At 48.0% G+C, this 16562-nt stretch overlaps 1 protein-coding gene across 1 annotated transcript; it reads left to right on the forward strand.

Annotated features, from left to right (window-relative positions):
• The first annotated feature begins 4583 nt into the window (after positions 1 to 4583).
• On the forward strand, positions 4584 to 15837 carry LOC135818518 (uncharacterized). The gene is made up of 3 exons (XM_065331906.1): positions 4584 to 5220; positions 12503 to 12847; positions 13578 to 15837. The coding sequence occupies exons 1-3, from the start codon at positions 4836 to 4838 to the stop codon at positions 14531 to 14533; spliced, it is 1686 nt and encodes a 561-aa protein (XP_065187978.1). The 5' UTR covers positions 4584 to 4835; the 3' UTR covers positions 14534 to 15837.
• Positions 15838 to 16562: the final 725 nt, after the last annotated feature.

Raw genomic sequence — 16562 nt, forward strand, 5'->3', positions numbered from 1 at the left:
CATAATTGAAATTCCAATGTAGGCGAAACCATGCAAGAAATTGCTGACCATGGAGTCCTAAGATACCCCCTGTTGTAGTGTTCATAACCAGTTCCTTCCCCATTCTTTACTTGTTGTGGTGTGTAGGCCAGGCATCATGGCGGGGTGATCTGGAGAACGAGAAGTGGAGAACGACTTATGAGTATGAGCTATGGAGTATGGTAGCTTTCAGGCGAAGTGCTGTAGTATAAACCTATACGATGTAGGTGCGGAACATGCTAACCTGTTATGTGCGATAACTGCTTGTAGCTACATGTAAGCCGTCGCAACTACTGTAATATACTATACAATAGCACACGTGTAAGTCGTTGAAGCCATGACTTCGAAGATACAACACTGCATGATGTGGTATAGTCAGTGTAATAATGGATGGTTACGTCGTTACGGTTACTTGCCCAGACTCGATCTTTCTGTCTATAATTATAGCTATGACGTCTATGCGACGTGTACTCGCATTTAAAAATACAGTGTGACTGTGCGCCGAGGGTAGACTAAATACAGTGTGACTGTGCGCCGAGGGTAGACCACAACTGCTGATAACTGGTTGTACATGACATGTACTGGTGTGTGGGATAGGGAACGTGGGATGTTTGACTGATGTCTCGCTCTTGTCTTAGCTCTCGAGTCTCACTGACGGCAGTGACACGGCCTTCACTTTCTTGTAGGGCAACTAACTAACCGTTATGTTACTTGCCCGTTAGAATCTGCGAAGTAAAATAAACAACAACAACAACACGCGCATGTCATGACTGACAGGGTAGAGCAAACGGGCCGTACATGTAGGGGGGGGGGGGGACTGGGCTAGGTAATTGGTTAGAGGGAAGGGAACAACAAGTCAACGGTAATAAGGTAAAAAGCAACATCCCCGCGCCCTAACACATACAATGTACATTTGTACACAGTGCAGAAAGCACAAAGGAGGTTTTCAGAGTTCGTCGCAACCGTCCCAGCTTCTTGCACCATGAGTGCAATCACCAGGCGATTTGCACTATCATGTACTTCAAAATACAAATGTACATGATGAACATATATAGCTGTACTGATGAGTCCTAGATAGCCAAAGCAGCTACAACATTGGGCAGATGTCTACATGCACATGTATATCTTTCATATACTTAGTAGCGTGTTGCTATTTCCATTGTTGTTTTCTAGGCAAATACATGTACGTCGCCACCACGTTGGCATTACTGGGCCTTGTCATCCTGTTTGAACGTGCCAAGTAAAACTTTTAATATACAATGTAAAAGTCAAATGAAATCATGCACCACTGCACCACGTACCACGCTCAGCTTGATCTAAGACAATGCGAGTTACGCGGGGCAGTGTGATACTTGTGCAGTATTTCCATGTACTTTGAGGTTCATGCAGTGATGTGAGAGGCAGGGAGTCGCACAGAGCCACAGACCCAACAACATCCTGGTGTGAGGGGAACGTCATCGCTCTGGGGTCATGTGTGCACCTAAAAGTACAAGTCATAATGTAAGGTGCCGGAGCATCAGTGCAGGACTCGTACCTCCTTTATATAATAGGTGATATGAAAGCCATTTAATTGGGTTGGGCCATTGTTCTACAAGACTTAGTACAAATGTACATGTACATGTATGACCACGAACCATGATAACCACCATAACACGGTCTAAGAAGTAGGAAAAGAAGAATACAAGTGTGATGCACTTCGAAGTACATGTACATTCCACCAGTGAACCCACCGCAATCTCGTTGCGTTGATGATCGACGACGGTCTACCGTCTAGAGCTGCCGGACTGCTTTAGTGCTGGCAATGGCATGAACTCCAACTCAGCCTGAATGCCAATGCAATTGTCATGCACTGTACGTGCCCGATTGCCCATTCTTGTGGAACGAACTCAGACGTGTTCAGGCCAGCTGTTGAAATGAGTGTTGATGCTGCTGCTTTGGTACCCAACCGTCCAACGCGGGTACCCAACATGTACTGCTGAGTCACGTGCTGTTTAATAATTACAATGTAGAGTCAATGGTAAAAATTATCTCAACAATGCGAACTTTAAAAAGTATGGCACAGCTGTCGAATCAGAACGACCTACATGTACATGACATTGTATGAGGCTATGTACCATGATGTACCTCACGTCATTGGACGAAGAGTTCATAACTAAGTTCGCCTAGAACTTAGTAGAAGGCTAGATGCTGAAACAGCCCGCTGTCTGCACTAATGTTACAGACTGTACTGCCAGTGCTTATGTCCTTGACGGATATGACGGACGTGACATGCATCAATCCATCATTCGCCATTGTCATTGCCACATAATCATTGGCAGGTCCAGCGGATCATGTCTGGCTCTTGTCCGACGCGACGTACCGCAGTGACGAAAGTGCGGCTTTCTCCAGCCGTCCATCCTCATTGTCGTCTCATCCCTGCCGTCTATGATCGGATCTACATGACATGTAGCATGCATATCTCACAGTTCTTGACAGCCAGTGCAATCATTTCATTTTGAAGACGTTCTTGATTTCGCAACTGCGACAAAGGATCCTCATGCCCAGGCCCGTGGTCCATGGGCCATGGCACTGGTTGCTCAACGAAATCCGATCGTCTGAGTCAACTACTACTACTACTACTACTAGTACATGTTCGCGCCGGGCGTTGCGCAGCCCTAGCAGCCCTAGTAAGTAGTAGGCCTGGCTAGAGCCTAGACCTAGGCCCAGCCCTGCAAGACGCAAAACTGATCATCGAGTCACTAGATCGGATTTCACTGAGCAGCACTGACACCATGTAAAGAGGTCTCACAGTCACACTGACCGCAGAAAGCAAGGATCAGCTGACTCCAACAACTCAACTCATCACCATGATCACGCGAGTAGATCTACTGGGTACTGGGTAGGGAGTCGGGATTAGGACAGGATCCTAGGAGTCAGGTGTAGTATCCAGCACTGGCAGAGCATAGCCTACAATAAAATTTGAATTTGTAGTATAACCCCGTGGGGTTATGTACTCTTGATATTGTGTATTCTACACAAACATGTAGCATAGGTACTCCTGGTATATGGAGAGTGGAGTTTTTGAAGCCTCATGGGGCTCCGGGCGCCGGAGGCTTCGTCTTGTCGGGTCGCGCCGTCACGCGTGTACCTTCGCGAAGCGACTCGTTTCGTGAGAGCTGGACATGGAAATCCGGTCGCACGTCTAGCCGCCCCAGCCCAGGGCGCCGGCGGTACACACATGCATTTATGCGCTGCATGCAGCGCGCTGGTCAGTACGTAGTGCAGTGGTCGCATCGCCATCGGAACCGTTAGTCGTTTATCATGTTTATACAGTCGTCCCTCTCTAATCCGGCACTTTATAATCCAGCACCCTCGATAAACCAGCACAATTTTCAGTAGCCAAAATGTCCTCTTCATGCACATTGCAGCAGTAAATCAGATTTGTTAATCCAGCACCCTCCCTAATCCAGCAGATTTTCGTGGCACAAATGGTGCCGGATTATAGAGGGACCACTGTACATGATTCGACTGGATTTCTTTTTTTCTGGATTCCATGAATATAATAAATCTTTATTTCAGGATTACATGTCCATGACTCTTATACTTGCAAAATGAATTGCACATATCAATTATTATCATGACAGTACTTCAGTATAATTGAGAAGAAGAAGTAGCGACGACCCGGTGGTGTATTGGACAGTATAATTATAGTACAATCATGTACACAAAGTGTCTGAGGTCCTTGCGACGTTGCGTGCTTCAATACTTCCTCTGATGAGTGTTTTTGAACACGAAAGTCAAAACTCGGAGTTACGAGAAAGCTTTTGCCAAGTAACTACACGTACTAGTAGTTAGTTTTGGCAAATAATTGGGGTCTGTTCAGACTGTTGTTCAACTAAGTAACTATAATTATGTCTACTTGTTGCCTTGAAAACAAGTTGACGTTCATGCATATGAAGAAGTGCACTAGTTGCTAGTACGTAGTAGTAGTACACTGTACAAGCCGTTTCGACATCCCTAGGTAGGACATGGTCTTTCCACCCATGCAAAGCCGCGAGTCAGGTTGTCTGCTTGAGACTGAAAGATACTTGCAAAACAACCTCTTTTAGTTTTCGGCTGCTGCCTGCTGGACATAGTAGACCTACATGATTGTACAGTCATGTAATACAATCAGTCATGATTGTAGTTGTTGTTGTAGTATCTACTTTTGACTATTGTACTAATAATTATCAGTTATTTAAAATTTTAGTTCAACTGTCTGTAGTTTGTAGACCAGGTAGACTCACGACTCACGAGTATCGTGCATGGGACCCAGTAGTAGTACCTGGCAAAACGACTGTGCGTTACTGCATGCATGCCGTTAGAAGACCTACGCCGCGTAGGTCTACGCGTGTGCACGCGAGTCGAGTGCTTGACGTACATCGTCGATTGGTGCACTGCAGTGCACTCTGCATCTAGCTGGAGCATGCACTGAGTGACTCTGTAGACTGTACTTGGTACATGACATGACTGAGTGAGAAGCGTGCATGCCCCACACACTGAGTCTGTGTGTGCGCAGTCTAGCAAGTAGTGGGATTACCTCGACTCTCACTTGTGGCTTGGCGTGTTCGGCGTGGCCTCTTGGCCTGGGCAGTTTATGTTTTCCCTCTCCCTCTCTCCCCATCTAGCTCGCATCTCTCTGTCTGGCGCTAGGTCTCGGCCGCTCGCCTTGGGTCGGTGTGGAAGCGTGGTAGCTTCTACCGACTTCAAGTTAGCTGAGCGTGCTAGGAAAGCTGTGTAGCTTGTACAATGCTGTTAGTTGTGCCCAAAGTGACTTGAGCACCGCGTCGCTAGCAAGCATGGGGAACACAGCAAGCAAGGCTAAGCCCTCCAAAGTCAACCGGGAGTCAGCAAACTCTAGAAAGCTGGAGCGCAGAATTTGCTGTATGGAACAGTCGTCCTCCGTCGACGGCTTATCATCTCTAGAGCGTCCGTTAGGAGTCCAGGAAGCTCTGTTCGACCGCCGTCTCATGGACGCAGCTAAGCGAGCAGACCTGGAGCAGCTATCATGGACTAAGTTTTCCGGCAACATTACCGTCGACCCGAAAGCCCCATGTACTTTCCATCGTTACCCAGTGGCGCAGCGCACCGACTTAGCACGCGCTGGCTTGCCAATGGAGCATGGCCTTCATCTGTGGAAATTCAACTGGCCCATCAAACAGCGTGGAACCCATGCGGTGATAGGTAAGCGAATTCTTCTCTTCTCTTCGTCCCCTTGGCCTTGGTTTTCATTTTGTGGCGGCCCTGCGTGTAACACATGGTTACAATTATTTGTTCATTATCACGACAATAATATTATTATCAGTTTCACGCCAAACTCCAGGAGTTTGCACTCTCGGCTTGGTGTGATCTATGAGCGTGTCTCATAGCAAAATGACAATGTATCCGGCGATGTAGCCTTTGTGAGGTTGTTCGTATCATACTCATCCGCTTTGTAAAAAAATTAATCTCTTCTGGCAGTGAGGAGTAGTACAATTACGTGCAAGTAAGTTCATGTTTGAGCAGTGGGTGGTGTAGCCTGTAGGTGTCCGCAATAATTTGCACCAGCATCTTTGGGCATTCCCCGCGAGACGTGTGACTGAGTATGCAGTAGACGTTGCAGCAATAGGTTTTCTCCCTAGGTGGCTTGTGAATGAACCCGCGTTGGTTGTGCTGATGTGGTCCAGAGAGTGTCTTGTGCTCTTTGCTTTGTCTGCCCGGAGTGGTTTTGTTGCTCCATACTTGACCATAGGCGTAGATCTACGAGTCAGCGGATATAGCTAGGGTGGTGTTGTTTCGACTTGGCTGTTCTTCTTGTCCCGCTCCGACCCTGGCTGGGAAGTGTCTGGTCATAAGAATATTTAGATTGTCTTGTGTGGAGAGGAAGTCTTCCCTTTCTGTGCGGACGGAAAGCGCGCCAGAGGTCTTCTAGATACGGCGAACAGTTTGTGTTGCGTCGTTATCAATAATGTGTAGTTTTGCATAGGGATTGGGTTGGTCGTCCTCGTTTGAAATTGATGTACCGTATTGTGTTGGTGTATTTTGTGGTAGATAACGGTATGGACATTTGCAACACGACCCCAAAGTAAAACACGTTTCTATAGATTTTTCGTTGATATGATCGATGTGTTTACGTACGTGTAGTGTAATCCATCGCGTTGTGCTTTGTTGCATCAGGCGAACTCGTGGGTGAAGGACGGTGACTGTGTGCTTCCGAGGTCGCTTGGCCGAATCTTGCCCTATTCATCCGGGGTGTTGCAACGCCGTTACGTGAATGGGTGGATAGGTAGATGACCCCCTTTGTGCACTTGCAATACACTGTCTGTGCGTTCAAGTAGTTGTGTGGGCGATCGCGCCTATTTCCAGTATTTGACGCATTATGTACCGGCAGTGCTACTAGTGGATACACATGATTGTATTGGCTAGTAATAATGTGTGAGGCGCTCAGGACTGTGGTGACAGGTCCAAAGGACTTTTTGACTGCATGCTGTTCGTGGGACCTGCGCGGCGGCGCTAGCTCCCTCATCGATCTTGCTGCACATCATTCTACCTCAAAAGGAGCGCCGTGCTACCTGTGTAACTCCTCACGAATCTGGGGAATGTCTCGCTCGCAGAAGAGCTTCATCGGCTTGTTGAGCTAGTGATTTGGGAGTGTTCGCGCTGAATAGAAGACGGAGAGTGTGTGTGCGATTTGAAGTCTATTGTCGACGTTGTCCGAACATGGTGTTGGTTCTGCTGACAGCGACGTGAGATTGACGCCTTTACGTTGTGTGCGTGTATGTGTGAGAATGGGACATGTCAGCCGCTCTACATCATAACGACATCACATGATTTCGCTCGAAAAACTCTAGCAGGAAATAGTAGACTGGTTGTCCTCGTAGCAGGAACTCATTCAATCTTTAGATCTATAAACACTGGATAATGATTTTCTTGGAGAGAATGACGAACATGTTCTGGATGTTGATGGTTTTGGGAGTTGAGTCAGGAAGCTGTTACTGTGTTAGCTTGATGCATATTTAGCGAACAGCAACAGCAAGCCAAGGTTGTCTGCAACGTGTTGTTGATGACAAGGTGCCTGTGGCCTGTTGACAAGCGTTGCAGAGAATTTTCTGTGTTCCGAGTTCCTGTAGGATCAGGTGCTAGTTTGTCGATGCTCCTGTTCTTGTGTCTGCAAGTCCGCACGTCAGCTCAATGCTATCCTCGTTCCTGGTGCTGGGTTGCATTTTCTAGCTGCCTGATGCACCACTTTCACTGGGAGATTGCATCTAGCTGGCGCCCAAGCTATTGCCTAGTATTGGGGTGGACCATTTTGGCATTTCTTGAAGATCATGCGAATCATTTTTCTTTGCTGAGCACTGTTATGACCTGAATGACGTTTGGAAGGGCAGTCAGCTACTAGTATCGAATTATTGTGTTTGCTGAGAGCTGATGCACATGAGATATACAAATTGTATGTTCAATCTACTACCACTGTCGCAAAGGCCTCTCCGCTGTAGACTTAGACAGACATCCTGTTCTGAACCATCAGTGTTAGTAGTCATCCACTGCTGCTGCTGCGGTAACAACCAGAACAGATGGGACGCAATTCTTGACGCACTCTGGTAGACAGAGTAATGTCATGTTCCAGTTCAGTGCCCGTTTTTCGTTTGTTGTGGTTTAAAATAGCACAGTAGGTGGTGTCACCTTGCTCAGTGGAAACACATTGCTGGAAACACGTGGCTCTTTCTGGGCGATTGTGTTTGACTTGGCGGTATAGACATTTGTTAGTTTTCTTATGTCTACCATCATGTAATGGAGTTCCTGTGTTCCGTTTGTGCATTCGTATTCTGTGAAGTCGTATCATGTTCATGTCCGTCCGGCCTGCTTTGTCCCTAGCTTGAAATGTTGCTGGCATCGCGTGCGAAGGCAATTTGAGTTGGCAGGTCAGGAAATACAAAGTCTGAACATGGGTATTTGATATTGGCAAACGGTGATGGATGATGGTGTGTTCGTTTTGAAATTGGTAGGTGCCGGTGAAACTGGCTAGTGATGTGCTAGTAAGTATTGTGTGTTGTGGAGAAAAGTAATGGGTATTTGTGGTATGGTCCCCCATATAGCCCCAGGATGGCGTAGGGAAGTATCAGAAGTCTATGTGGCATGGCCTCATTTTCCAATCTACGGCACAGCTGGCATGCCATGATATCCAGAAAGAGCAAAGCTTTCCCTTCCTGGTGCCGAAAAAAGATGATTTGGATTTGCATAATGACTGGTGGGAGTGGGGAAATGAAGAAGCAAGATCTCCTGTTGGCAGTGGGTGATCCTGCGTCAACTGGCAAAGGAACATATGCGCGGCCAGAGTTGCTGGAGCAGTAGTACCATCAGGCTTTTGCCACGTGATGCGGTGCGTGTTGAGCGGGGAAGTTTACTCTATCAAAGAGCAACTGGTTGTTGTCAGTTTGAGGCTATACTGCTCTAACACTAGCTCCACCTGCCTACCTAACACTCTGGGCTTCTGGAGGGAAAACAAAGTCGAGTGCCATATCGAATGATAAGGACTAATTGTCAGATTAGTGGTATGACTAGTTTAGAATCTGCTATATATCTGATTGGTTGTGGGGAGAGGCCCCATGACAATGTTAGGAGATAGGGAAACTGCATTTAGATGGTACAGTAGTGGTCAACGAAATCCAGTGGAGTCACTTGTGTATGCGCCCGGCGTTGCGCAGCCCTAGATCTGGGAAGGCTGGGCTGCGAAATAATAATTGTGCAAGGCGCAAACCTGACTCACGTGATCTGATTTCATTGAGCAGCACTGTCGTTTTTGGCAGTGCATACACAAACCTCAACTGGTCCAGCTTTTGCTTGATCAGGGTGCAACATGATTGCATGATTACATTTTGTTAGATCTTGATATGGCTGGGTGCAGGGCTTTGCTCTGTAGTAGGGCCATGTTGGTTTAGCATAGGATGTGCCCCCCCCCCCCCCCGCACAGTAGTTTATAATCCCATCGTCCATGACTTCTTTGTAGAGCTACTTGGACACTACAGGTGGTAAACCAGTAGCAATGGATGTCCTTGGATTGCTATTCTGTTCAGTGTGCCGGGCGAGATGCAGTGAGAGACCCATTAATGCTTCTTGTATTGTAATTACAGGAGTGGATGGGCAGTTGTACATAATTGTATTGTAATGATCGGCTGTGTTTCATTGTGTTTCTGCCACTTAGGCATGTAGTGATGGCCCCGGTGCCAGCCATGCATGAGTAGCATGCGCATCTACTGCTCAGGAGCACCAGTTTCCAATACAATCCTTACCCTCAAAGACCACTCAAAATTACACAATTCCCCCATTCATTTGGGGTTATTAAATTTTCGTGTCTATGCTGTGATTCATGTTAGTAATGAAAGGGTGTTTTGGCCCCCAAGGCCTGGTTTCAAAGGGACAAGAATTGTTCATGTATTGGCTGTAAGCCATTGAACAGCTTCTTGGCTGGTTTAGTACTGCTGGATGGCGATGATGCCATTCCTCTCAACCCTACATGAATGCTTGCAACTATCAGTTTTGTACTAAAGTACTGAAGTACTAGTACACAATCATGTTCTGCTTGACCTAAGGGATGGCCACAGCTTATGCACGGGTAGACAGTTTACCTTTCTGGGGAAAGGAAGAATGCTGGGGGGGGGGGGGGGGTACAAGTTAGCTTTCTGGTGAAACTTTCCAGTAAAAGGAGGTGAAAGAAGGCTTAGGGGTACATGTATATGAGCTAGCTTTTCTGATGAAAGTGCTCCAGTGAAAGGAGTGAAGCATGCATCAGATCATGAGGACTGTCTGCTTTTGTTTAATGATGGCCTCATAGCCAGCCCATGTGAAGTATGCCGGCGAAGAATTTCCTCAGTGGTGAAGGGAACCTTGAAACTTGGCGCACTGCCCATCTTGTGATGAGAGAAGTGGGAGTCATCAAAACGAACTGAGGAAGGCTGTCATGTTTGAGCTCAGTGTACTTTGATCCAAGCCTAAGGTCTAAGAGACTCATGAAAGCAGAATATTCATGCATGCTGATGTGTGCCTGTGGAATGTGTGACTTTGGAAGTTTGGTTGTACTGAAGTACATAGTCATTCTATCACCTTTGCCCTTGGGTTGTTCCTGTGTTGACATTGGGCAAGACTGGTGCAAGTTTGGAGAGATCCCATTTTTGTAGAAGATGATGTCTGGAAGGGCCCTGCTCAATCAGCTGACTGTGGCTGACGTGACAGCAATGCCTGCTGGTGTGTATAGGGTGTTCAGTGTTTTGTGTTAGTGCATTGTTGACATTCCATTGTCTTGACCCAATCAGCAAAAACACACCAGAATCCCATATCAGCATTATGTGTAGAAGACTCAAACCTGCCTTGCATGCAGCCCCCCCCCCACCACCCACATGTATACAGTATAGCATAAGGTAACAGTTGCTGTGTCAATGTGTTGTGTGGAGGTGTTGTTGGGTATGCTGCTGGGCAGCACTCAAACTTTGGAAGCCAAGTGGGGACTGCAGCTTTCTACTAGAGTAGAGGTGGAATGTGCCAGTGGGAGTTTTGTGTTTGCTGGAGTTCAATTCCTGAGTTCTTGAACATGTTCAGGACATGCAGCAGTATGCTCCTGTAATGACTGGTGTCCTGACTGCATTGCTGCCAAAAACTTTCTCACTTACTCCATCAGCTGATCAGCTGATTCTTCAGACTGGATCAGCTGATTCTGCAGACGGGATCACATGGGTTGCAGAATTCTACAATAATTGCTAATCAATTATTTAGGTGGGCTAGAAGGACTTAATACAGCATTGCCTTGGGGCGTTGTAATGTTCCAAGTGTTTCTTGGTCTGGTCAGTCATACTGTATTTAGGATGGTGGCCGCGTCTATTGTAGTGGTTCCTTGGAGGGCGTTTTGAAGGACCGCTCTCTGCTCCGGTGGTGATCAGTTTGAGATTATGTATTACTGCACTGCTTGTACAGTCATGTACATAACTTGGAACAGCATCATGGCTGTGTGGCGTGCATAGCCATGACTGTCTGCATGCTCAGTTCCAGTCCATGTGTGCGGAAGTCAGCAAAGTCCTGCTGAGTGCCAGTGATAATCTCAATGGGAGTTGAGTAGGAAGCACTGCTGCAGAGCATTTGTGCACTGTGGCCCAGTGTGGGACCTCTGCACTGCATAGTGTGCGTGCACTGCACAGTGTGCCTACACTGTGTGCATATACTATGGGTACAAGTTCATGCACTGTGTAATCATGTATCAAGAATCAAGCACTGGGTGTGGGCCAAGCCAGAGCTGTGATCAAGGGGACCACTACTTGGCACTAGGACACATGCTTCACTAGAAACTGACCTGCAGCCATAATTTTCCCTGAAAATCATAATGATAGGAAAGCAGGCAACAATATCAAGCTGCTGTGCATGATATAATATTATATCATGCACAGCAGCTTGATATTGTTGCCTGCTTTCCTATCTGTCCATGGCGGATAGTGTGATGGTCCATCCTAATGTTGCACACAGTACTGTATTCTTTGGAAGGTTCTAGACAGTAGACTTTGCTCTCAACAGTATGACTATGAGTCAACACATTCATAAGTGCCTATCAGGTCAGTGGAAACCACACAAATATGCATGTGAGCAGGTTGCCCCAAGTAAGGGAGTGGTTATGAAGAAGTTCCGGCCTATCTATTACAGGGTACTTAGGGTTTGTTGAGAGAGCAGCATTTAGGGACTGTGAGAATCTAGTCCAGGTGATACCATCTTGATCAAGTCACCCAGTGTGGCGCATAGCCAAGGTCTGAATACTGGCACAGCTGTCACATTGTGGTGGGTGTCTTGTTGTGAGATAGCCAAGATAGTCACCAGTGTGGTGTATGTACAAGATAATCACCAGTGTGGTGTATGTACATGTATTGAGGAGATACCAATCTCTAATCTCAGATAGGGGATCCTAATTAGGTGTCAGTGGCAGGTGTTCTGAGTTCCCACATGTCTTTGAGTGTGCAGGGCAACGTGCTTGATGGGGTGGGCAGGCTTGGAGATCACGTGGGAGTCCTGTTTGTATGCAGAGTCCTGTTTGTATGCATGGGTGCTGCTTGTGTGCGCGAGTCCTGTTTGTGTGCATGAGTCCTGTTTTTCTGTGCGTAAGTGTCGCAGCTTTCATTGTCACATGTGTCAGTGTGTGCTGGTGTGACGTTGTGTGATACTTTGGCAGGGCAGGCCCCTACTGTGTGTAAGCTACTGCGGTTGTGCATGTGTGGGGCATTGTGCCATATGCAGGACTCATTACCTGCAGGAATATTCTAATGAATGTGTAGCATGTCTTGCGCTGCGAGAACAAGCTAGCCGCTTCACTCTGCCCGGTTGTAACCATGCCGATCATTTGATGCCATGACAACTATTACTTCTTGGAGTTGAGAAGTGAAGTTTCCTAACTATTACAGTTTTGGCATGATTAATCACAAATTTTCCTCTTCTTTGTTGTGTTGTCATGCTTCAGGTGTTTGCACGGAGGCCACTCCGCTCTTTGCCCGCGGCTACACACACTTACTCGGCTCAACCAAGAACAGCTGGGGATGGGACCTGTCAAAACGTGGCCTGTACCATGGCGGGAAGAGATCACGCTACGAGTACCCCAACCAGACGCAGCGTCCTCTCGAGCAGATACCCACGGTGGTGGTCATGATCGTCGACATGGACAAGGGAACGGTGGCGTTTGAGGTGGACAGCCGCTACCAGGGAATCGCTTTCACTGGGCTCAAAGGCCAGACGGTCTACGCAGCGGCGTCTGCCGTTTGGGGCAACTGTCAAGTTGAAATGAAGTATCTTGGCAGCACTTATCCAGGTAGGTTTACCTCAATAGGTCGAGATGCATGTGGAGAATCTTCCTTGATGACATCACAGGTCGCATGACATGATTCATTTTACTGGAAAATATGTCACATGACCTGTCCCCACGCATCACGTACAGACTAGGTAGACCATGCATATGCCCATGTCATGTGACCAAGGAATATCCTGAGAGGGCATTGCACTGACAGGGCACTGATGTATCACATACAGTGGCTCGCCCAGGGAAATGTTCCGCTTGGCACACTTCACAGAGGGGCATTGTTGCTGCTGGTTGCTTGCGTTGTTGCTAGTGAAATGCGCCTTGGATGATGTACCGGCACTGTGTTAATTTTCCAATCTATGTTTACAGCCCTGTCCAGGTAGGGGAGGTATTTTGCTGGCTGTCAAGGTAGTGCTTTACACCTGTGGCAATGCAACCGATAATTGTTCAAGGTCCGCCTAGGGAACCGGGCTAGGCTGGATAATTGACTCTGTTGTGCTGATGTTGCAGCTACAGTGCTGCTCAATGAAATCCAGTCGCGTCACTCCAGTTTGCTCCTTGCATCATTCCCCAGCCCAGGGTTCGCAGATCTATGGCTGCGCAACGCCCAGTGCCGGCGCGTACTTAAGTGACGCGACTGGATTTCATTGAGCAGTACTGCACATCATCGTATCATGCATGTGATACTCTCCCTTTCCCCTGTGTGTGTGTGTGTGTGTGTGTGCTTCCTGTGTGTTGCCAGGTGAAGTGAAGCCGCTGATGACGTTGGCAAGAAACTCTATCCGCAAGGCCATGGGTGCACGGCGGATTGCCGACGGCTGTGTTGAAGAACTCGTCCTACCGGACATTGTCAAGGTCTACATCAACTGCAAGCTGCCACAGCAGTACGCTGTCATGGAGGAGGGTCAGCGATTCGACGTGGACAACAACGTCCAGCAACACGCCGCCGCTGTGGCGGCTTTCAAGAGAGAGTACGGTGAGCCAATGGAAGAAGTGTCAAGTCCCGCTGACCAGGTGCCTGAGACACGTGCTACCTGGGGAAGTGCACCTGAACTGGCCATGCGCTCCGGGATGTACTTGAATATGGAAGTAGTGCCTCCAGTGCATGACCCGCTCTTTCCGGCGCCGTCGAGCACGAGCGTCGACTCGTACGTTTCCCATCGAGACACCGGTCACGGTTCCATCAGGGTTGGCAGCTCCACGGCCACAATGGTTGGCAAGGCGAATGGTTTCGACTCGGTTGAAACCGCTGTCAGAAGTCGGACAAAATCCGAGTCTAATGGACGGAGAGATCCAGGTCGGTCGAGGAATTTGATCTCCTCAGTGAAATCGGAGCCGATACGGCGTGGCCTCCCTGAAATTCCTCTCCATTTTGACAGTGTTGGGGTTGCAGTGTCCCCGGTGGAGCTGGAGGCCAGACGCATTGGCGACGTGAATGATTTCGATATGGTCCAAACTACTTTTGCCATTCAGGCAAGATCAGAGTCGACGCCACCCAATGGAGGGAGAGATCCAGTTCAGTCGATGAATTTCATCTCCTCGACGAAATCAGAGCCGACCCAGAGTGTCCTCCCTGAAATTCCTCTCCATTTCGAGAGTGGCCCATCTCAATACGGCCGCCTAATGAGTGATGATGGAGGCAACTTCTACCCACATGACCACCAGAGCACTGTGGATCACTTCCTCACAGCGGCATAGCGTGGTGCTCACCCGAATCTTAGGCTGGCCTGAAGGTCGGGGAGTGCTTCGTGTAGTAGTCCACAGTACGCCTAGCCTAGCGTACGCGCGAGTGCGGAGAATATTTTGTTGTCTGTCAGTGTTCTGGTGTGTGAGTGTACGTGTGTGTGTGTGTGTGTGTGTGTGTGTGTGTGTGTGTGTGTGTGTGTGTGTGTGTGTGCATGCGTGCGTGTGTGGTCGTGTGGCAAGACGTCAAGCTGGTTTGTGCTGTCTTTGGTGAGTCTGTTTGTCCTTGTCGACTTGTTTGCTGTGCACGTTCTGTTGAGACCCTCAAAGACAATCTCTCTCGTTGGTGGCTTTGTTCCTACCTGCTTCTAGTTTTCTGCATTTCTGAATGCCTTGAGACTCGTTTCCCCTGTTGCCTATCAGAAATGAGCATTGCAAAATTGTCTACCTCAACTTTTGGTGAGTTTAGTTACCAAACACTGCACACGTGATGCTGATGACAAGGAACATGCAGCCAACCTTGCTCTTTCCTACTCGCTGCTACCGTGGTGCGTGTTGGAGGTTTGAACGCGCTGTGAACTTTTTTTCCAATTTCAGATTTATTGCAGCAAGATCGTCTTATTTTTGGAAGTAAGGCAAGACTACTAGTTCTACTTGTTACCCATTGCAGCAGCAGCAGCTGAAGCTGGCTCTATACGCATCTATTCGCTAGCCTCTACTTTCGCCTAGCTTCCTTTACGCACGCGCTCCACATGTTTTCCCTGCACTGGTTTGTTGTTTTAAGCAAAGCATATCTGTTAGAGTTTGTCTCTCTCGTTTTGCTCACCATTTCTGCGCTTGCTTTGCCCTCTCGGCAGCTCGCTTGGCTAAGCCAGTCGACTGCGGCAGGGACCTCACTTTCTGCTGTTGTCTCCTAGGTCCATGCAGGTCTATTCCTAATTACTTTGTCTCCTTAGGTCCATTCCTAATTTCTCCTTTCTCCGTTCTATGAGTGTTACATTCAGTAGTGGCAAATGAACCCAGGCAATCAGCCGACGTCAGCAATGCTCCATTGGGATGCTGCAGTCGAATCTGTGTGGCAATTGGCCACTGGCCGTAGGTGCTTTCCTGCCAAATTCGTAGATGATGAAATCGCCAGCTGCACAGCCACATCTGCCGCCTATTGCACAGCTGTTTTTCTTTTGCTTGCTGCCGGTATCAAACTAGTTCACGCAACAGCGTTTACTTGTTCAGTTCGACTAGTCACATGACCATTATGTGTTGTCAGGACATGAATTTTACAACTCTTTATCTCAAAAAATCGTACCACATACAACTCAGTAGGCTGTAGTGCTGCGGCTGTGTATGTGTGTGCATGTGTGTGTGTGTGTGTGTGTGTGTGTGTGTGTGTGTGTGTGTCACAGTGTGTGTGTGTGTGTGTGTGTGTGTGTGTGTGTGTGCGTGCGTGTGCGTGTGTGTGTGTGCGTGACTGTATGCCAGTGATCTGTGTACACAGTACAGTACAGGTGTGTGTGGGGGGGGGGGGGGTGGTGTGCGTGCATGTGTGTGTGTGTGTGGGGGGGGGGGGGGCTATGGGGCCACATAGCCAGTCGTGGCAGTGCAAGAAGGAAGGAGGGGGAGGGGTATACAATGAAAAAATCTAATGTCCTATGGCTTTCTTGCGTAAAGCAGAGAGGGCCCTGAAACAAAAATAATAAAAAATAAATTTCGCGGTTCTGAGACTCGCTGGAAGCCGGGTTTTCCGCATCCGACGTGGGAACGCCACCACCCTATAGGATCAAAGGCCTAACCGGTGGGAGGTGAGTAGATCAGACCCACCACCAAGTGGTCAAAGACCGAAATCCTATTAGCTGCATCCTGAAACAAAATACTAAAATAATTACCATAAGTTTCTTCATGCTTACGCCCATAGATGGAATCGCGGCAGATTTCCCGGCAACAACAGAATGGAGAGATCGTGTTTTTCTTGTTATACTCTCATTTACCGACAGCCGTGTCAACCCCATAGGTGATCTCAGTGATGGGAACTGTTTCATTATTATCC

Source organism: Sycon ciliatum, chromosome 5 (genome assembly GCF_964019385.1).
Source record: "Sycon ciliatum chromosome 5, ocSycCili1.1, whole genome shotgun sequence".
NCBI lineage: Eukaryota > Metazoa > Porifera > Calcarea > Leucosolenida > Sycettidae > Sycon > Sycon ciliatum.

What these genes read in the sequence shown, in the direction of transcription:
- LOC135818518 (XM_065331906.1), top strand. Translation starts at nt 4,836, where the DNA reads ATGGGGAACACAGCAAGCAAGGCTAAGCCCTCCAAAGTCAACCGGGAG. An exon ending in TGGAACCCATGCGGTGATAG is followed by an intron (nt 5,221 to 12,502) that starts GTAAGCGAATTC and finishes GTCATGCTTCAG; the next exon opens with GTGTTTGCACGGAGGCCACT. An exon ending in TCTTGGCAGCACTTATCCAG is followed by an intron (nt 12,848 to 13,577) that starts GTAGGTTTACCT and finishes GTGTGTTGCCAG; the next exon opens with GTGAAGTGAAGCCGCTGATG.